This window comes from Plectropomus leopardus, chromosome 13, assembly GCF_008729295.1.
Source record: "Plectropomus leopardus isolate mb chromosome 13, YSFRI_Pleo_2.0, whole genome shotgun sequence".
Lineage (NCBI taxonomy): Eukaryota > Metazoa > Chordata > Actinopteri > Perciformes > Serranidae > Plectropomus > Plectropomus leopardus.
The window spans coordinates 9,237,404-9,260,287 of NC_056475.1; the positions used below are offsets into that span (position 1 = coordinate 9,237,404).

The 22,884-nt window shown below is 37.4% G+C and overlaps 2 protein-coding genes across 2 annotated transcripts; both read right to left on the reverse strand.

Moving 5' to 3' along the window:
• Positions 1–1,148: 1,148 nt before the first annotated feature.
• On the reverse strand, positions 1,149–10,000 carry htr3a (5-hydroxytryptamine (serotonin) receptor 3A). The gene is given in 11 exon segments (XM_042498693.1): positions 1,149–1,459; positions 1,631–1,840; positions 1,843–1,866; positions 2,607–2,745; positions 2,747–2,818; positions 5,348–5,508; positions 6,371–6,540; positions 6,654–6,763; positions 7,255–7,299; positions 8,271–8,434; positions 9,809–10,000. Coding segments are annotated over 11 exon segments (1,476 nt in total). The 5' UTR covers positions 9,879–10,000.
• Positions 10,001–13,567: 3,567 nt separating this feature from the next.
• htr3b (5-hydroxytryptamine (serotonin) receptor 3B) lies at positions 13,568–22,133 on the reverse strand. Its single transcript, XM_042498694.1, has 9 exons — positions 22,100–22,133; positions 20,854–21,017; positions 20,715–20,759; positions 19,946–20,055; positions 18,354–18,523; positions 16,461–16,618; positions 15,407–15,617; positions 14,222–14,431; positions 13,568–13,833 (listed from the first exon to the last, which is right to left on the reverse strand). Exons 1-9 carry the CDS (start codon positions 22,131–22,133, stop codon positions 13,568–13,570), a joined length of 1,368 nt encoding a protein of 455 aa, XP_042354628.1.
• Positions 22,134–22,884: the final 751 nt, after the last annotated feature.

Sequence of the window (22,884 nt, forward strand, 5' to 3'; positions counted from 1 at the left end):
TTAGTATTTACCATAATGTGAAAATAAACTTATAATATGCATCATATTTATGTGTCTATATGTAAGAAATTCCAAATTCAGGGAAAGGGGTCATGCAGTCAAATGTTTTCCATAGTATACATGTAGTGCAAACAGGTCACCATATGCAATTATCACCTTATATAAATTCCTTACTTACTGATCCATTTAAATGCATTTTTATATGTTTTTATCAATTTTACACTTCAATAACAGAATTTACAAATACCCTACTGTTCACTAACTTGTCCCTAAATCCAAATTTTATTCTTAATCTGTATATTCATTATTGGATTTTCCACAGTTTGCCTTTATTGTAACATACTGTCGAGCTTTGTCTTAGGTTTTACCAATTTATATCCCTTTAAAGGTATTAATTATTGTGGCCATATTCAATATATGTTTTAATTGATATTAAAACATGTATCGACTTTTATTCTTCTAAACCCCAAAAGACAAACATAAACAAACTCTTTTAATTGTTTTTAGAGCTCCTTAGCCACCCAAAGGCCCTGAAACTAGTAAATGGTACTTGTGTGGCTTCTGTCAAGTTGCTCATTGCCTTTTCCCCCATAGTTTTGAGAGAAATCGCACCAATTTGCTCAAGGTTTAAAGGTTAAAATACTTGCGAAAGGTGTGTGAAAGCAGCAAAGGAAAATAAATGGTGGTGCAGGTTTCAAAAGGTTAATCGTTGATGGTTGATAAGACATCAATATGAAAGTGGTACCCTTAGCTAATATATATCTTTTTTGTCATGCTACCATTATTGTCATCCTTTTTAATCCCTCATAATGGTGAATTATAGTTGCATTTACAAGTGTGTTAGTGCATTTCTGCTTGGGCATTTCAAAAAGCCTTGACCCGACCCTGAAAACATCTCAGATTGCGCTCACATCATGGAGAACTCTCCGATCAAACCTAAATTGATGATAATAATATTTGTAGGGATATAGTGGCAAACCTAGTTGTACAAAGGCTCCAACAACAGGAAGCCTTTCCCTGTTCCATCCCTCTGTGAGTGCCTCCCTGTATCCACTGAGCTACACAGGGCACAGAGCCAATAACTCTGGCCTTTTGAATTTAACGCTCAACCCTCGGAGCTTGTGTCCACAGCTGTGCAGAAGCGAGACTCAGGCGACCTGCCACACTGACCACAGCGTGCCCAGAGTGATGCTGTACGCCACCACGGCCACTAAGTAAACTCTGAAGAGCAGCACGTCCAACACGTAGCCCACCTGCAGCCACTCTTTAGCAACTTCCCGGCACCTGTCCCTCTTCTCCAGGAAGTGACGTATTGCTGTCACTTCCTGCAGGATGTTGTCCATGACTGGCGGGGTTGGGTCTCTGGAGGGGGGCAAGCCCAATCCGAGGAGTCCACTCTCTCTATCGCGGTGGCTCAGCCTTTGGCCTATGTCACAGGTGTGGTGGAGTGTGCACTGAGCTGCAAGATGAGACAAGGATAGGCTTCATTTTACTTTGAAATCTGAATTTTTAATGAAACAGGTGTGAAGGTTAACCATTTGAAACCTGGATAAATGGCACTTTTCTTGTGCTGCATTCAGATGCCTTTCACAGTTGTTCATTACTGTGCACGCTTTCACCTGTACCTTACCGGTCCCATAGTTGCTGTCCTTGTAGTGCTCCAGGTCAGCGCCCTGGGAGGACAGTGCAGAGCAGAGGCGATGCTTCTTGTGGATGCAGAAGAGGACCGGCGCTCTTTCCAGCACCAAATACTTCACCCAGTGGGGCACAGGGGGCTGCAGGTCCTGCTTGTGGACCAGACGTACAATCAGCACAGTTTCTGTCAGGCTGATCACCAGAGCGCCATGCAAACCACGAAGTACACACCTGCAGGACAGGTAAGATGAGACAAGCTGTTGATGTGATGATTCTCTTGCAGATATTCTTTAAAAGCAGATAGAAGTTAGACAATACAACATACTTTTTTACTCCTCTAAATTACATGGTTTGCATTGTGACTCATACAGACAGCAGACTGCAAGTTGAAGTCCAGGGGCCGGTTTCACAGGTGGATGTTAGGAGAAACCTTAAAGAGAAGACTTAAGGGTGTTTTGTGCAACTGATTTTATTTTAAGGAAACTGTAACTTGGACTTTAAGATAATCTTAATTTAAGGATTTTGTGCACCAGGCCCCTTGGAGTTTTGCATGTGCCTCGATTTGGGCCTCCTCTAACAATCAGGTGGATTGAGCATGAATGGAAGTATTTTACTGCTATAGACCCGTGATGTTGTGGTTATGTGTTGAGGATGTTTCTGTGCCTTCCACATGCTGGGATAGTCTCTCAAAAAAATCCTGAAATTAGTGCTTGAATTTAGTCTGAGTGTGCTCTCAGAGCTTGTTTTGCCCTCACCAATCTGTCGCTGCATGTTTGACTTGCAGATTAACTGCTGCTCAATTTTGTTTTGTGCTCTCCTGACATAAGAGTTTACCAACCTTTCTTAATGTTTTTTTTCAATTCTGCATGAATTTAGAGGTAAAGTTAGGGTAAATATTTTAAAATCATGAGCTGACACTCCTTGCTGAAATTCTCCTCTGAGTGCAAACTGCTGTATTGGATCACAGTCACCTATCAGTGGGGTTCCTATGGCGGTGGCAGGCAGAGTGTCAGATACAATGATGAGGAAGACTGAGTAGCCCAGCAGCAAAGTGATCTTGAAGGAAACCCTCTCTCCACTGTCTGGTGGCAGATAGAAACCCACAATGTCCCATCACCATCAAGAAGATACTGGGCAGAAGCAGGTTCACGGTGTAGAACAACGGCCGCCGCCGGATCACCACCTGGGAAATGAAGGTTTTAAGTCAAAACATGCTGGGAAAAAAGGCAGGATGTGGTTTATCTTAAAGACTGGAAACAGGGGGAAGCATGGCTCTGTCCTTAAACTGTCAATAATGATTACATTGTATCTCGTTAGTTAAATCTGTACATACACAGAATTGTAAAATTACCAGTGTATCGATCTTCCCAATAGTATTGAGGAGTATTTCTGGCTATACTGTGAGCGATCCAGTTTTTATGTCAAAGGCTAAACACACTAACTCCACCTCTGTACTTAACACTCAAACATGAGACCATGAAAAAGCCAATAAGCATATGTCCCAAAAATACACAACTATTTGGGCCCATGCGTTCTTTTTAGGTAGTATTAGGTTATGGGGGTATTTTTTTGTTGAGAGACAGTAGTAGCCTAATTTGATCCAGAGGGCCTTGTGGTTCATGGTCAGCGATTTACGCCCCACAGCCTGCAGGTGCTCCACAAATATTTAAGTTTTCGTAAAATATTCAGAAAAAAATTCAAACAAAAGATTTTTAGACCTAATGTCAAAACTGGATATTAAAACAATACAATGTTCCTCCTCCGGTCTGTACGATTCAGTTTTAATAATAATAATAATAATAAAAGCAAAAAGATGCATTAAAAACTGAAAATATTGTAGTTTTCTAACAAGTGAGATGTTAACAGTTGAACAGGAGCTGCTCAAAAGTGAGAATTAGAACAATAGAATTAAAAATGTTATTGTGTAATTGAATGTCATTATGTAATAATGATAAGAATTATTAAATTTTTAAAAAACTGCATTCAAAACTGAAAATATTTTAGTTTTCAAAAAAGTGAGATGTAAACAGTTTAATAAAGGGCTCATAAAGTGAATAATTCAGTTCGAAAGAGTCTCAGTTAAAATACACTGGATACACCTTTGGTTTGGGTTTGGGCTCTTTTGGTTGTTATTGGTTATTGTCAGTCATCAGTCAGTGACACCTGTTGTGATTGGCAGAAGGTGACGGGGGAAACAAAGGGGGCGGGCTGACACACAGAGCGCAAATACACGGAAATAACGAGTAAGACACCAACACGCACATTTCTCTCCTGAATTTCAGATTTAGCTTGGACATTGTTGCTAGGCCGGGCGAGGTGTGTGAGTGATGAAGACACCTGTTGGACTGTTAAGATGCGCTCTGAGTGACCGGAAACACCTTTGAAGGCCTGAAGACTTGAGACTCAGCTCCCTGAGACACGAGCCTTCTCTGCAGGACTGACACAGAACTGTAAGTTAAATTTTATTTGCTCTCAGTCTGTTTTAGTTAAGACTTTTTCTACTGTTTGCTGCATGTCACCCGAGCCAGGCCTGTAAGATTTAACTTTATTTATTCTGTGTGTGAGGAGAGTAATTACTGCCAGATCTGTGGTGTAACTTTATTTTAAATAGTGTGCAATTCTTGCTTTAGAAATTAAAGAAATTGTCCCATGGAGGGGACTTATTAAAAAGTGGTCCCTTGTAATCATCACTTATGACCTGCTGTGGTGATGTTTATGTCTGGAGACTTTGACCTCTGCCTGTATTTTCTTATTTTCTTCCTACGTTGATCTGAATTGATATCAGCATTTTTTTAAAATTTTTTTTACCTTTGTTGGACTACAGTGATCTGCTCTTTATGAGCACACCTGACTACTGCCTAAAGAGGCTGGATACTGTTTACCATTGTGCTTTACGTTTTATTACTGCCTGTTGAAACCGCGTACTCTGTCCTTCCACAGATTTTCGTGTTGATTGGTTTTCATAAATTTCTGCTTCTGGCTTGCACTCTCACAATACTTTCTTGATGTTGGATTGGATTTGCATAGAACTTGCAGAAAAGCTTTTAAATACACCGCTTCCTCTTGTTGAAATAATTTATGGAGTTACCTAAATTGTCTGAGCTGACGGGGGATTTTAAGTCCATTTTAAGAGATGGTGAAAATGGCATTCTTAGTCAGTGTGATTACTCCTCAAATTAACGTTGAAATAGTTTTCAGAAAATTGTACTTGTGTGTTCATTTAACATTTTTTAGTGTGTTGCATTTTCACTGGATGTTGTGCTTGCTCGTTATATATGTATATATATATATATATGTTTGGATGTATCTCTGCACAGTGCAAATTTGAGGTTGGAACTTTATAAAAAGGTAGCAGCAGGTGCCAGACTTTAGGCAGCAGGCATCCGAAAGGACGCTGCATTAATTGCACACAGTGCAGCAGGAAAGGCGCAAATGTAACAATACAAGACTAAATCAGGGATTTATTTTCACTATAGCTGTTGGCACTGTTTACAAATAGTAAACAACAAATCCTGTATACCTTTTAGGTAATCATTTTTTGCAGCAGGTTGCAATAGTACATTTAAGTGCATTAGGAATATTTTTAAGGTCATTATTTATAGGAAAATCTTGCAGGTCTTGAGGTCAGTTCATGAAAAGAGAAAATCTTTGATTCAAGATGCAGCTCCTGTATTTATACTACACATATAACTTAAAATCTTTAAATACTTACATGAAACTTCATCTCAGCGTAGTAGTCATCATTGTCCACACTGAAGATTTTGTAGTTGGACAGTATGTGGAGCAGCTCCCACTCTCCTTGGTTCATGAAGACACTCTTGTCCTCCCTGAGCTCCTCGGGGCTTCTCATCAGGGTGATGTTGATGTCATCAACTACAGATCGAACACAATGTTGAGAGCAGCATGAAACGGCCATGGCAACAAGCTACCTTTCACCCTCCGCTCTGCTCTTTAAGCACACATCACAGCAGGGGAGAGTTCACGGATGCACAGAACAGAGCGGTTGTTCCACTCAAGTCTTAATGAGAAGAGTGGAGGAGAGAGCTGAATGTTGTTTTCTGATGCCGGTGAATATTTCTCACCATTTTGCCAGAATTAGCAGCACGTAATATCAGATTATTTGCATCATATAAGGAGCTGCAGATGTTGGTCATGTTAGGTGCCTGTAAATAGATGTAACTAGTTATGAGCTCTAGAATGTAAAATGCACTGAGAAATGATAGTGTTAGAGTGTTATTGTTAAAAATGATGGGCAGAGTGGTGAAAATAGGACCAAAGTTGAAATAAACTGTGGTTATCTTTTAGGTTAAACTCTTTAATGTGTGTATGTTTCTAAAGAAAGTGGGCTGCGTTCTACCTTCATTTTAGAGTTAAAACAAAGTTTACACTACCTTACCTAATTCAGCTAAATTTTATGGAAGTGTCAGAAAAGTACGTTGGGATCATTTTTATAGAGTTGGACGCCTTATTATCAGAAATTTTAACCTGCTAAGAAAACTTAACACATTCTTGAGAAAAAAATACAATTTTCTTTGTGGATTTGTCATATTGGAAAATTAGTTTAGATAACTGAAATCAATGACATCAGACACTCAAATGCAGATCCGGATGGTATTTTTTGCTCTTTAAAACACATTAATGCTAAGGGAAAATTCTTGAAAGCTTGTGTAGGTGATGTTTTAAACCAAAGGCAAGTTAAATCACATTGTAATGAAGCAAGTGAAGAAGGCCTTACTGGTATGTAGCCAGCTCTGGAACGTGAGGCTGCATTTCTGCACATCAAATGGGAAGTTGTAGATGTTGAGAGTGCAGGCTGTTACCACCTGGATGGGCTTGTAGTTGCGCACCAGTCCGTCATGTGTCACATAGACGTAAGGTATGTCGGGAGACTTCCCAACATCTACACTGCAGATCAGAGGCAAAAATGTCATGTTTAGAAGCAAAGACAGACTGGAGCCAGCTCTGGTAGAGCAATAAAAGTAACAGAAATAGTAGTAAAAAACAGCAACAGTTCTTACAACTCATTGATGAGGATGTCAGGCACCCACACATTCGCAGTAGGTATTGAAACTTGTTTGACTTCATCAAAGTCTTCAGGGTTCCACACCAGAAATTCATCCGTCCACGACTAAAATATTGAAGAACAGAAGAAGCCAGCTGAGCGTATAGTATAATAAATAGATTGGCTGGTACTTTTGTGTAAATACATACAGCATGAGTGTCTTAGTAACAGAAATGTAATGTTATTGGTATATTGTAAAGACATAGAATAAAATAGTTTTAAGGGGTATGATAAAATAGAACTAGAAGGACACTTTTCTCGCAGATTGCTTAAAAATTACAACAACATAAGAACAGCAACAGTAGAGTAACAAATGTAAAGTATATATGGAGTACAATTAAGTGTCTCATAGAATATCAGTAAAAGGAAAACAAAGTTAGTAAAATAATTAGACTAAAAAAATCACAAACTGTCAAAGTATTGAATGCATATTTTGCTATTATAGTCCTTACTAATTGGTTTAATGGGAGATATTGTAGTAATGCAGTAAATCAAAGTAGCTGTATTGCAGATGTGGTATTGATAGAGCACTATTATGATTTTTGTGCTTGTCTTACCTGTCTGTACCACACATATGTTGTCAAAACCTGGTTCTTCTCATCCTGTATTGGAATACAAAAAGACATCAGGGTGTTTAGAAAAAAATATTTTATATTCAGTCATTTTCAGTCATTCATTTTAATATCAGTTTATATACATATTTATATATATTGGAAAACATTCAAATTCAACAAGTAACTGTGTTTATTGAGTTATTTTTTTAAATAGAGCATCAGTTGAAGCTTCAAAAATCTGTTCACACATATTATCTCGTTTAATCAAACCTATCAGCGCTGGTAAGTTGTAGAAGAGGGAGCTACTGGTCCACCCTGAGCACATTTAATCAAAAATCTTCTGTGTAGTTGAGACAAGAAGAGTCGCATAAATGCCAAATCCTATTTGAAGTCAACTGAAAATGTACATTTCAGATATGTATGTATGGAGCCATTTCTTTGTGAGCATAAACATTTATTTGTTGATAAGACATTTCATTGATAAAATATGAAATATGCCCTTATATCAGCTGGATTAGCAATCTGGCAACTGCCCCAGACCATTGCAAGGCCCCTGAAATCTTAAAGATCTTACTATTAAATATAAACTGACACTAAGACCCTAAAGCAATAAAGTTGGTTGCTTTAAGTTTTAATCTTGAGGCCCAGTCTTGAAGAGTCTTGGTTTGTTATGATGCATATTTTTAAGTAAATGTGGGAATCAAATTAACACGTGCGGGCATGTGAGGACAGTCTGGCAGTCTGGCAGCTAAATATTTGCTTCAGGGTTCGTTTGAGGTTAATCCATGCGTTCTGCTGTATTACTATAAGTGTTACATATCAAATATAACCCTGTAAAGCCTTAATTAAGTTTGCAGATGTTTGTATGTGTAATTGCAGATAATCATCCAGATTGCATGTGGCTTATGAAACAATAATTAAAGGAGTCATGACACACACACAGTAAAGTCGGTAAATAACAGAGCAGGGCAGGTTAGTGTGACGTTCTGGAGTTGTGGACTTGTTTGTTTGTAACTCACCACATTGAGGATGGAGTAAACCATGAGGTCTATGGCCACTATAGTAGACGTCCTCCAGTCCTTCACTGGTCTCACTCCCTTCTTGTACCCGGCGCTCAAGAACTCAGAGAGCCGCACTAATGTGGCGTTGGCAAATCTTCCTGTGCTGCTGCCCAGTTTCTTCACTGAAAATGTTTAAGATAATTATCTTTTTATGTGCCATTACATTATTGAGTCAAACATACAGTGTTTGTCTCATTTATTGTCAACAGGAGAGGTATACTATATATATATATTAATTTATCAGTAGGCCTACATGCAAGTTTTCTATATATTATCTTCATTGGAATAAAACGCTTGTTTTGTTTTATTAAGATCCGGTAATTCAAAATACTTTCTAAGTAGAGGTTTAAGCACTTGCAAGTAAAACTTTTTGCATATGAAATTGGCAATAAAACAAAAAACCCTAATAAATGTCTAACAAATTCTATTCAAGTCAAAACAAAGTGAAAGGCATCAAACTAAGCGTTAAATAAGATAATTAATTTATTTTTATTTTTATTTTTATTTTTATTTTTATTTTTATTTTTATTTTTATTTTTATTTTATTTTTATTTTTATTTTTATTTAGTCACAGTTCCTAGCTGTTTTAAGCAGTGCCACTTTTGTAAATGGTATGTGCTACAATATATTTAATTAAATTTTGAAATTTTCATGCAATGAAATGTAATGTCTTTCACCTCACTGTCTTTAAAACAAGGTTACTCTTAACCTAATTTTACATAGTTTTATGTAATATCAGTTTTAATTCATTTAAATAACATGTTTTCAAATTTCATATATATTTTATTATTTTTGTTCTATTTTATACAAATGCCCTCATAAATGACAGTCTAGAAATCCAACAAAACCAAGACAAATCAGAAAGACATCTACATTTTGAAGCAGTATTCTGTATTTTAAGAGCAACAGTGTCTGTAATTCCAAATTGCTTGGTAACCATTGTCAAATAATTCACCATTTTGACCAAATAACAGTAATTGTAAAATAAAATAAATTTAAAAATATATCACAATCAAATAAATAAAAAAAAAGAAAAGAAAAACACATTGTGTATTATTATGCATTTTATCACTGCTTTATAATTAAACTTCTTTGTATAATTGCTGTTACCACAAATGCTTTTTATTAGATTATTTTAAAAGTGCTTAATTCTGATCACTTTTTCACACTATTTTATTAACTGTAAGTTATTCTGAAAAATAGCACTTTCATAGCACCTTAGTTGTGATATTATATTTTTTCATTTAATAAGTTGATGATTTTCTCAAATTAACTAAAATGATTCAATCTTATAAACCACAAATCAAAAGATTTTGCCTGAGTTGTGAATAAAACTTCAGCATTTATGTCTCATATTGCAGTCAGTCTCTGTTGATGTGTTAAACACACCAAATGATTTCAATTATCAGCTTTTCTCACACTTTTTCTCTTGAATTAAATGGGCCAAAGACTTGAATAATAGACTATAATCGAGTGTTAATCAGAAGCCGCTGTACCTGTACAGGCTCTTGATGCTCCTTGAATAAGAAGGAAGATGAGTGCCGTCCAGGCCGCTGAGAGTCTCATGGTGCCACTTCACCTCTGTTTTCTTCTCCTGCTGTGGAGGTCTGCCTGCCGCTCTGATGAAAGGCCTCGGGATGCCTGATGCCCATATCCTCCATATTCATCCACTATATCCATCACTTGACTCTCATTCACTTTCAAAACCTTGTTAGTGTCACTCAGCTCATGAGGGTGTATCCGTCTGCTCTGACGCCACTCCTCCTTGTTCAATAAAGCAGCGGCTCTCTGAGATAAATGGAGCTGAAAGACTGCAGAAATAAAAGCTAGTGACCGGATCGTATGTCATGTCTGAGTAATCATTTAATTAAGTAAAATGCCAGCGCTGAACCAGTGTGTTAGTGTGATTTAGAACAATTAAGAGACACTTAGTCAAGGGTGTCAACTCACTTACTGACAGCAAAGTTTCAATCGCATTTAATGTCTTTCATTAGTGGCCATAACTGCCTTTTTACACCACTTTCTTTATGTAGAGATCCTACATGTTGAAGTTCACAGCCGCTGATATTTAAAGGAAATCGTTTAAGCTATTATAAATTGAGTTTGTGTTTAAAACATTGACTTTTGCATGTTTGCAAATGCATAATTATACCCAGAATTAAAATAAAACTTCCACTGATAAATGCACAACATGTGCAAAAGTATGTATGCCTATATGTAACATTTAAAGATGTATTTTCCAAAACTATGGGCACTGATATGCTGCTATGCAGCATCCACTCTTTTAGGAAGTCTTTTCACAAGATTTTGGAGCCTGGCTGCAGGGATTTACTTTCACTCAGCCACTAGAGCATTAGTGAGGCAGGGCGATAAGACTTGGTTTGCAGTCAGCGTTCCAATTTATTGCAAAGGTGTTTGATGGAGTTGAGGTCAGCTGGTGTCTGTGCAGGCCAACTGGGTTCATCCACAGTTAAATAAAGCATCTCAAAATATTGTTGTATAATATTGATTTGAATTTATTCTGATGAACTGAAAGATTGTGTTTTCCTACGTGCATTTCGAACAAGCTTATGCTAAAAACTGGATTATTTGAAAAATACGTGATTGACCGCAGCGTTGGAGACTCCTTGGCTGTAATGATATCGTTCAGGTGCAGCCTCGGGTAACAAGCCCTACAAGGCAAAAGAGTAGCCGGAGGAATTTGTTTTTTCTTACAGATGATCTGTCTCATTTAATGCCATGTAAATATAGTGACAATTCAAAATATAAAAAAGGTTGTTACCAAGTTACCAACTACAGCTTTAAAGTTAGGAGAAAAAGTTGTGGTTTGGATTGAAATGAATAGCTTTCTTTGAGAAACGACTATCTGGAAGAAGGCTTTTAAGGAAAATTTCTCCCATTTGCACAGAACCATCACAGAAGAACTCAGGGCTCCCACAGGTCCTTCAAAAGTCTTAAAAGGCATTGATTTTTATTAATCTAAAAATAAGGCACTGATTGACATTAAAATGTCTTAAATCAATCTTTCAAATGTCTAAAAAATGCTCAGACACTGGAGATGGGATTTTCATGAATTCCTTTTTCTGACACGGCATTGCGAAAGCTCAAAGTAATGGGTTACTTAAAAATAATCATGGTAATGTACAGAATGCCTCTTGGATTAAGAAAATCCAAGAGCTCCAATACATATTTGAAAAATAAGATAAACTCTCCCCCGAACCTTAGCTAATCGATGTCAGTATTTGTTTCTTTTCCTTGGTGTGTGTAAAATTGGTCCAAAATTTAATTCCAAGTGGCATTAAAAAATCTTTAAAAGTCTTGAACACACTTGCCTTAAACTGTAAAAACCCTGACAACTGTCATTTGTCCTGTTTTCACTGTCCAAATCTGTCCCTATCTGCTATTTCAAATTCCTGAACATAAAACACAAATTTGGTTCAAATTTTCATACATATGCATTTGCTGGCCTACTTTTTAAGTTGTAAATCTGCCTCCTAGGCAAAAGGCAAAATACTGAATATGAATATGCAGCTTTTGAGAACTCTAATTTCTCCCGACTTGGTGTAATTCAGAAATAAGAAACGGCAGCTTTGTGGCTGGTTTTGAGGCTTTATTTTCACTTCGGTCATGTGTCATTGTCACAACAATCAGCTTAAAGGCTCTTAATTTATTTCAAAAGAACAGATACAGTCATCTTGAAATGATATTCATATTCACAGTGAAGTTAAAAGACAAAGCCTGTAACATAACACACAGCCAATGGGTACCTGCAGACAGTAACAAAGCACTGACTAAACATTTATCTTTAGCTTGGTTGCATAACATCATGTAACCAGATCCACTGGAGGAAGAGGTTTGCAGATAGTGTGAAAATTGCATTAAAATGGATCTTTCCACCGGCAAGTTTTCTATGACGCACGCTTGATATTCTAGTCATGACTATTAGGAAGCCAACAGGGAATAGAGACACAGCAGCTGAGCTCTGAATGGGTTTTATTGATCTATTTTGTGGCAGTGGGATTGAGATTAAAGTATGAATACAATATCATAACATCACACTGGCACTGAGGATTTTCTCCAGAGAGCTGCTTTATTTAACGCCATCTCTGAGTAAATCTTTACTTTCGGGAATTCATGATAACAGACGCGATACAATAATGTCTCTCTCAAATTATAATGTTGCTATACAGTGGCAGTGCAATATTTGGAGGTTAGGCAAACAGAATATTAAAGGGTAGTTCTAGTTTCAGACAACTTGAATTTTATTCTAGTAGTTTTGACATTATAATTTGGTTAAATTCCATAGCTGAGATCTGGGAACACGATGACAGTGCAAAAAGACGTGAAATACGACCAGAGAGGTTGTAAACTAACAAATAAGCCAAAACAGCCCAGTCACCAGAAAAAATGTTGACATTGTAAATTTCTGTTAACCACAAACACGATACATTTGGGAGTTTCATATGTATCATATCAGTGTTTCTAAAGTGGCGTAATATATAAGGTAGCTTAGTCATTCGTAGGTGGAGGGGATGGTGGATAGCGTGTCACCGAGGCGAGACGCTTGCAGAGCTGCAGACCACTCTTTGAAATCAACAAACAACAACACTGGTTGTATTTTTGAGACCCTTTATGGCGTTTCCATCCATGTTTGTGGCTGCCAATTTGGGTGTTTTTCACCAACATGTCGCTACTTTTTTCAGCGGCTTTTGTGCCACTAACATGGATGTTTCAGATCAATAACATGACTTTGTAACCATAACCAAGTGGGGTTTTTTTGCCTAAACTTAACCAAACCTTCACCACATATCTGCGACAAAATAATAACAATAATAAATGTAACATATCTGTGGTGTGCAGAAATGTACAAACTCAGCTTGTTTTGAGTTTCCAGATAAAGTACAAAGTAATGATGACTGATCAAAACTTTGGCAAAAACTACATAAATAAGAAGAGTTAAGAAAAGTTTTGATAACGTATTTTTTAAAAGCATAGTATTGGTATGTAATATACAGTGTATCCTATTATATTTATTTATTTGTAATTATTAACTTTTCTGGACGTTTGAAGTATATTTTGAATCTAAACACACATTGTTCTGTCTGCAATAGCAATACATCATCCTTCCCTTTGCTTTGTAACATATTTAGCCTTCTCCACTGAAAGGCTGAATCACTGTAGATATGATAAAGACCGTAAACAAGAAGTGCTTTCAGTAAGAGTATTAAAAATTAATTAAGTCTCTGGTTGTGCGGTCAGGCAAAGCTCCAAATGGCCCAGAGCATCAGCAGCGTAGCAGCATACAAGGCCAAAACCAGCAGGTAAAAGCGGAATAGGAAGATGTCGAGTTTGGAGCAAAGGGCCAGCCATTCAGCCTGAGCCGAAGACTCACTGTCTTCCTGGGATAAAGCCAGGCGGAGGGAAACCAGCTCCTGGAGAAGCCACTCCAGCCCAGATGGAGCATCCTGGATCTCATTCAGGGACAGAAGGTCCTCCTCCAGTGACGGCTCAAGCTCATAATCTATAAGGGGATCATTCGATCATTAATGGAGTTTCTCCAAGTAGATGTAAACAATCCAGATCAATCTTGATTGATAGGACACTTCATTAATATTCCTGACATCAGTATTGTTATACTTTCAAAAAGAGTGAGTTTCTAAACATCTTGTGTAACCAACAGTACCAGAACTTGGTAGCATCCAAATTGTTTCTGAATTTTTAGGGTTTAAACTTTCCTGCATTTTGGCTTCCTTTTATCCAAGTGTTCTTTCACCCTTGACTCCAACGGACTCTTGTATTTTTTGCAAACTGACCTTTTTGATTTGGTGGTGTATAAAGCAAGAACACACTGTGGTATCGCCTGTCAGCAGGACTTTTGGAAAATCTCAGTCTTTGAGCTCGTGGCTTACCTCCAGATGGGTTGATGCGATCAAGGGTCTTAATGGAGGTTAACGCGCTCTCTGTGAAGCCGTGACCAGCTGAGCCATACTTGTCCAGCAGGCAGGCAGACACTGACATTTGCCTGACCTCCTTCTCACTGTGGTGGAGCAGCTTCACCACCAGAATAGACTTGATCAGACTGAGCATCAGCAGGGCCATGCACACTGCGAAGAACACACCTGGATGTAGAAAGGAGATAAAACAGAGAAGTTTCCAAAACTGGCTGCTTTCACAATAATGGCCAATAACCAGATCAGAGCATTATTGACAATCAGTATTTATCCTTGACCCTGATCATTCTCTCATAGTTCACTGTAGTTTTAACTCTGCGGCTGTTTTTAAACAGAGGATGTCCAAATTGTACCTTTTTTTTTGTAGAGATATTCCTGTACCATTTTTGTTACAGATTCCAATAACTTAACGTTTATCTTGGCAGATACTGAGTACACAGTTCCAATCCAGTACCATTGCTTTAAAAATAAATTACAGCTGTACACTACTGACCCTGTAAGGATGTGAAATGATGGCTGTCAACATTGTGTGGCATGGCTCAGGTTAAACCTTTTTGTAAAATATGAACAAACACAAACAGAACTTTTTTTCCAGTTTTAAAAACAATGCCAAATTACTGATATTTTGCCAACAGCTTATGTTACATCTTTTACCAAAAAAAAAGCAATTCTTCTTTACCGTTCTACTATTTGCTTGGTGCTGCACAATGCAAGTTGCTTTGTAGGTTACTGTTTTAGAGTGGCCAAGATAATGGATTTTTGGGTTTTCTACCAGGCAATGTTGAAATTTTGAGCATCAAACACTTAATCTCTAACAATTTGTGGATCAGTTTATGGTATAAATGCCATTAATTTTATCAAAACAAAAGCACACTACTTGTCACATTTTTATCTTGAGCGAAAAAAATGCTAAATGTTTAAAATATTGTCCTACGCCTAAGAATAAAAAAATAAACCCAAGCTTGAAGCAATGCTTGGTTTGCCTTTTTTTAAAAAATATATATATTTTCAGTTATTAGCCCTGAATCAAAAAGAAGCTGTTGCCACTAATTGGAAGCCAAAGGAAAGTAGGGAAAAAAGTAATGACAGCGACTATCTATCTAAACTATCTAAACAACAAAAAAATACCATAAAACATGTGACCTATAAGTGGTGTGTTGATGGCAGTGGCAGGCAGTTCGTCTGTCAGGTTGACTCTGAAGACCGTGTAGCCCAGCAGGATGCTGATCTTAAAGACAATCCGTGTACCGCTGTTCAGAGGCAGGTAGAAGCTGATCACATCTACCAGCATGAGAAAGATGCTGGGGATGAGGAGACCGACCACATACAGCAGGGGGCGCCGGCGGATCAACACCTGAATGAATTATTAGGACAGAGAACTGAAATCTGATGGAAACTCAGAAATAATATCATTTATTTAACCACATGTCCCTTCTAGATGTGCAGATAATGCTGATTTTATTTGTCCAGGTCTTGACACTTTTGCTTCATAAAGATTTTTATCAAGTTCTTTTAAAATTAACATATTGCCAGAACTGTAAATAAACATTTTTCTGTCCTTTTCATATGACATACTACCTTTAACGACAAATCTGCCCCAGTGTAACAATATCCCAGTGAGCCATGAAATGCTCCATTATCAGAGAGCCCTTCGCTCTTTGAGCTGAATAAATAGCAGCCCTCCCTGCTCTCCACCTGCAATGGGCTATGGGGCCATTTTCCTCACCACTAACAAGAAGTCCATTGATCAGGCAGCCACTGAGACAGTCTCATTATGGTTGCTCACCCTCCCCTGTCTATCAGCCTCCCTCTCTATCTGTCTCTTTACTTGCCAGAAACAGCCTCGGCCTCATCATTTGGCATTAGCTCACTAGCCCGATCCATGAAGGTCGCGGCCAATTGCTTTACACTTTACAATTCCACCGCACAGCGTGGAGGGGGGCTAACCCACAGAGGGGCTACAGTTTAAAGCTCGCCATCGATAAGCAATCACAGCCATCACAGCCATCACAGCGCGGCTACTGGCTCACTTGTTACAGAGCTGTTCCACAATACTACACCTTTAGACATGAGAATTATTAGGATTATATTAAAATAACCTGCAATATGTCCTTTTTACTCTCTTACTTTATTAAGCAAATCATTTGCGCTGTGTGAAAGTGATGAATGCACATGATAGAGACAATGAGGCAGATACATTAAACTGAATGTGGGCATAGTCGGTGTTGTCTTGGTGGATTTGCCAGTAGCTGGAAGGAATGGACAACAGTTCCCATTCTCCGTCATTCATGAACTCCCTCTTATCGTTAGCAATGGCCTCTGCACTCCTCCACAGCGCCAGGTCTATTTCCTTCACTGTGAAAGCAAGGGAGAGATAATGAAGGTTAAAAAGGAAAGCAGTAACTATCTGCTTTTCCTTTTGAGATTGTGTTGGGTTTTATCCAGGCTCTTCTTTTTTACACATGCTTTACATTGTCCAAACAAATGCAAACATGGAGAATTGAAAGTTGTAATTAAAATCTACTAGACTGAAACCACCACCGTTGATTAGTGAGCTACTGTTGAAGCACGGGTGAGTAAATAATCTCAAGTTTCACTTGTAGCTTTTTCAAAGCTTTCAAACACAGTGTTATTAGTGGAAGTTTGCTCAGCTATTAAAGAAATGATTCAGCTGTCATCCTAAGTACTGAACTTCGTTCACATGGTAACAGCTAGTTGTATGGAGAACCCCAGTAATGAGTCCTAAAACCCAGAATAAATTAGCATTTCAGCACGTGACTCCCTCGTCTCAAAGTCAATGGTTTTTTTGAATGAGTTTTTGGTTAGAACTGAAGAGACTTTCACGATTTGTTTCACAAAATAAAATACATCAGTTAACATGGCTAAATGAAACTACAGAACGTCATCACACCAAACCACATCAAACACAGCTTTACAGCCTCAATGGTGGCAACGATACCAAAGTGTTGTTGTTTGTGGCCTAACATTAGCTTTTTACTTGTGTTGATTTCATCTAGGCTTCAAAATTATAGAAGTGGTGTAGTGGTGAGGTTGCAGATTGCAACTAACTGAAATTTCTTTCAGTTTGTAAGAGGACTACAGTGGCCAATGCAAAAACTCATATGGCCCTACCAGTGCCAGTGCCAGTGTTTGGTTTGTTTATTCTGGGCTACTGTAGAAACATGGCAGACTCCTTGGAAGAGACACACTAGGTGTATAGATTAGGGCTGCAACTAATGATTGTTTTCATGATTGATTGATCGGCTGATTTTTTTGCACATAATGACCTGAAGCCCAAATTAACGTCTTAAAATATGCTTATTTTGTCAAACCAATAGTCAAAAACTGAGACTTTTTATTTACTATGCTAAATGACAAAGAAAAACAGATATTCTCCCATTTAAGAGACTCAAAGCAGTTAATGTTTGACATTTTGGCTTAAATTAACTTAAATGATTTATTATTGTAATAGTGTGCGATCATTATTATTTTTTTGATCAACTAATCAATTAATTATTTCAGCTCTTATGTAGATATATACTCTATTGAAAAAAAGTCATGAATATTACAGACACCATTTATACCCCTAAATCCTCTTTTACTTAAATTGAATATCTTTGAGTTTTAGACTGTTGGTCAATAAAAAAAAAAAAAGTGAAGAAGTCACCTTGGGCTTTACGAAAAATCTCAATTGTGATTGACATTTTTTGGACATTTTATAGACAAAATGATTAGTCAACTAATTGAAAAAGTAATTGGCGGAATAATCCATCATGAAAATAGCAGTTAATTGCAGACATAATCATCACCCCTGTCTCTGTTCAAAGATGATCTCTGGTGTCAGATGCGAATGGCCTCCTTGATTTTTCTGCAGATCACGTTGATGACTTTTGACTCCTTCCCACTCTGTGCCATCAGGGGTTTTGGTTTGGCGTTTACAGACTGCTAATGCTCTCTATTTCTGGTGTTCATTCAGTGTCTTGTAGGGTACACCTATGTGGTGTTGTCACACATGATATTATACACCATCATTTTTCTACGGGGGATCCGTTACTGAGCTTACAACCACCACCACAGGCAGGAAATGTACCTGAGTGAAGCCAGCTGCGGAAGGTGAGGCTGCAGTTCTGCTTGTCAAATGGAAAAGCGTACATCTCCAGGCTGCAGGCCAGCACCACCTGCATGGGCCGGTAGTTCTTCACTGAGCCAGAGGAGTTGACGTAAACATAGGGGATGGGTAGGGACTTTCCCTCGTCCACACTGGGAACGAGAGAAAGGGGGGGAAAGGTGAGACAACAGGGCAGAATATGAAACCTGTCATGCTGTAGAGGCCATTTGGTGGTCTAAGTTCTACAAATGTTCACATTTGTCAAAAGTGCTGTTAGTGGAATTCAAATTCACTTTTGATTCGAGTTAATAAAACTTAAATTATCACCTAGGAGCAGTTTCAACACCAATCACAAATATGTAGGACAGAAGCAGAGAGGAGAATATGAATAAGAGGAAAGATAAGTCAGTTTCTTATCTTGTCAACCAATTCCAGTATTTAGCTTTGTTAAGTGACCAGATGTGGGCTTTTTTAACATTTACCAAAGCATCACGTGGCAATTTTGTTTCATATTTTTCATTGCATTTCATAGTGCTTTAAGAAAAATTGTTTGTCTATGTCACTGATACTCAACTTACAGCCTGCAGGCCAAATCTGGACCATTATAGGGTGTTGGATGGCCTGCCTACAATTTTTCAGTTCACAATGAAAAGAACCTGATTGACACTGATTTTTTTTTTATGTACTTTGAATATAAATAAGACGCAAGAGTGCATAAAATGCATCAAAATAGAGCTTATTTATCAAGCTGGCATTATTTGTGGCTGGATTTGCCTCTTGGCAAAGATGAGGACAGCAAACATTGACAGCAAAGAAAATGTTTCTTTATTAACTGGCTATGGCCTCCTGTTATTTTGCAAAAGTGGCCCATGGGCAAAGCGAAATGAGAATTCCTGGTCTGTCATTTAGCAACTTGCAGAGCCTTGAATCGCATTGAGTATTTAAAAAAAAAATTCTTGCCTGGCAGGGTAGCTCTAATAGCAGGTCAGCTGTGTGACACCTGCCAGTCAGCACCCATGGAGAACAGACTTTGTTAGCCAGTTTTTTTCCTGTTTTTTTCCTGATTTTGATCTTTATAGAGGATATGAGTCAAAAACCTAATGTTTGTTGCTGATCAAATTGGTTTGGACAGTAAAGTTAAGTTTTTTTATTAGACGCTTAATATACAATAGTGCTTTTAGCTACTTTTATGTAAATATCTTTTCTGTATGTATATACGTGTATATATTTAAAACAGTATGACATTAGTTGTGTATTTACTTTAGCCTTTTTAGCGGGTGACACCAAGTTTGAACTTTAGCACACTTGTAATTAAGAAAGGTGTCTTTTATTCTCACTGGGGGTGGCCAAAGACATTTTTTAAGTTCTACTCACATTTGCTTTGATATAAGGATTTAGTGCTTATAGGGTTTATGGCGAACAACCAAGGTCCCTGCAAGTGTGTTTTTTAGTTAGCTGAAATCAATGGAAGTCATTGGTAAGCCGGAGAACACATGCTCAGACTCAGCTGCTTTAGACGCTGGTATTCTGAAGGACACTGATGTTTAAAGGGACCCTTTCAGTTAATTTCTCACAATTCACTGATGATAACATCAGGTATCCAGATGGCATCAGATGACAGTGAGATCTCATTGATGCCATCAAACTCCTCTGGGTCCCAAACCAAGAACTCGTCTGTCCAGATCTGAAAATGGAGCAGGAAGTTTGTGGTGAAAGTAATAAAATGTGTTTAAATGAGTAAGCAAATAGTTACAACAACATTTAAATTAGCTGCCTGTATTATTGAGAATGAAATGTATTCCAATCAATATTACAGAATTCACTCACACTGTGAAGGGAGAGTTGCTGTTCACAGTTCAGGGTATGTCAAGAAACTTTAAAATGACAACTCAAGGTTTTGTATAAGTTTGTTTTAGGGGTTGATCGATAAGGGTTTTTCAGGGCCGATAAAAATGAAAATCTTTCTGTCAGTATTTAGAATTTGGAATATAACAAACTCCAATGCAAAACTTTGTTTAAATGCCTCAAAAGTTAAATCAAAACTGCAAGTTCACAGCAACTTTTTTTATGAAGTCAAGTGGAAATTAAATTAAAAATAAATAAATAAAAATAGTAACATAAAAAGTTTCTCCAATGCCGACACTTTCTTTGAACTTTTTAATTAATTAACTTTATCAGTGATCATTAAAATAAAATGCCGATACAGATAATCATCAAAATGCCAATTATCTGCCCCAGTAATCAGGCAGATTGATAATCGGTCCACTCTTAATTTGAACAAGTTTAATTTTAAAGATATGGCTTTAATAGAGGAGAAAAATGCTTGTTTTTTTTTTCGCCTACCTGTCTGTACCAAATACTTGTGGTTATGCTCTGGGTCTTTCCATCCTGTGAAAAGGAGAACATATACTAATTCTTTTGTTTTTTATTAAGGCTGCTGTTTGACTTTGATGAGATCAGAGTGCATTCAAAGTTTACATACCACATCCAGTACAGACTGCAGTATGAGGTCTATGTAGATGATGGTGGGACTGGTCCAGTTGTGAACAGGTCGAACTCCACAGTCATATTTCCTGAGGAGGGTCCTGGTCAGCTGGTTCAGAGCTGATCTTTTTGGCTTTTCGGGCACACATTCAGCCAGATGAACTGAAAGGCAAAGATGGCACTGAGAAAAGTGGGCAACCAGAGGCAGCCACAGACATTTTTCATAGGTTTGGCCACTGAAAACATTAGAGTGGCACACCAAAAGTCATATCTGACTTTGTGTGATTTGATTATGCTGTTGAAGTCAGGGTACCCGCTTATCCTTAAGAAGTCTTAAAAAGTAATTAATTCATCAATTGCAAAATAAGTCCTTAGTTTGTATTAAAATAACTTAAATTGATCTTTCAAAAGTCTTAAAATGGTCATACACGAGGAATGTGATTTAATGAATTGTGATTTTTTTTATGATGTTGCATTATAAAACCACAAAATAATTGTTAACATCTTTTGTTCAATAATTTAATAAATTCCTCCTCTTAAACTCATCACGATATGTTGAAGCAGTGGAACCTCACAGGCAGTTTGAGAAACACAAATTTCCCAAGAAATTTTCCCACTATTGTTGGTAAACTAAACTAAACTAAATGATAATATGTTCATTGTCTTCTATGTTTTCATTATAAAAGGTGTTGCTATTAAATCATTTGACATAGATAATTTAACTTTTTCACTGGGCAAAAAACGCCATGTTTTATGTAACAATAAACATTTGGGCAAAATAAAATTGGCCTTCTTCAGTTTTGGTAATTAGAAAATTGGTCTTAAACTTAACTCCAAGTGGCATTAAAAACATCTTGAAAAGTCTTAAATCTAACTTGCTGTAAGCTGCAGGAACCCTGAGAGAGCAACGGGCTTGGCCATTTTCAAAGGGGTCCCTCTAACTCTCACCTCTGAGGCTTGTTTTTCGGTAAATGTTTGAGAAAAAAAAGTCCATTACTTATGAATTTGAATCTGTGACAGAGTGGTTACTGACCTAATGTTAGTGAAATAGGTAATCAAAGAGCAAACAATGTTTGAAAAATCTGAAAACTGCAGAGCTCTATTTTCATTAAACATTTCACAAAGTATGTATAAATATTTGTAACAAAACTCTGCTAGTAATTTTTAACTTAGAAATAAATACATCATTCTATTTCAGAAATGCAATTATCTGATCTTATCTTCAGCCAAAAAGAGGAGCTTACCTGAGAACAACAGCGTCAACCAAATGAAAGACATCAAGCTAAAAAGGATATCAGCCCTCCAGATGACAGGTGTTATCCAGGTGTCACATGAAAACACCTGCTCAGTTAACGCAGAAATATCCACAGTTTCAAGAGTAGTGGTACTCAGTGTAGTGGACGAACAATGAACAGGATAGTGCAGACATTTTGGTAGCACTGATATTGATTTTCCACTGCCTGTGTAAGGTGATACATAATGAAACACACTGGAGAAGAAGCTCCCTGGAGGCTTCTTTAGTGCCAGTGTATTGCTTCATTATGTAGGAGCATGAACACTTCTGTAGCTGTTATTGTAAAGGTGATTTTAATTCAGCTGCAAACACCAAGTAGAGCATGCAACAGATATACAATATGTAGCCTATTGTTCCTGTGTTACATTGTGTGTGTTAAATTTTAATTTTAAGAAAACATTGGAGGGGGGAATTTAGTGATTAAGAGGTTGAAATTATAAATGAAGTTGAAATTGAGACACAATTTGCAATTTCAACCATTCATTACACCCCCCTCCCAAAAAGAGGTCTTAAGGCACCAACAGTGATCAATGGACCGAAAGCAAAAAAAGCGTCAGTGAACATTATAATACCATATTATGCTAGAAAAATGTAGACCAAGCTTGATTTAAAACTAAAATGGGCAAAAATATGTTTAAGGGTTAAAAAAAAAAGATTTTTAAATTAATTTTGAACAAAAGTAGCCTAACTCTTATCTGCAGAGTACTGCTGTGTTGCTTATTAAAATGTGTTTAA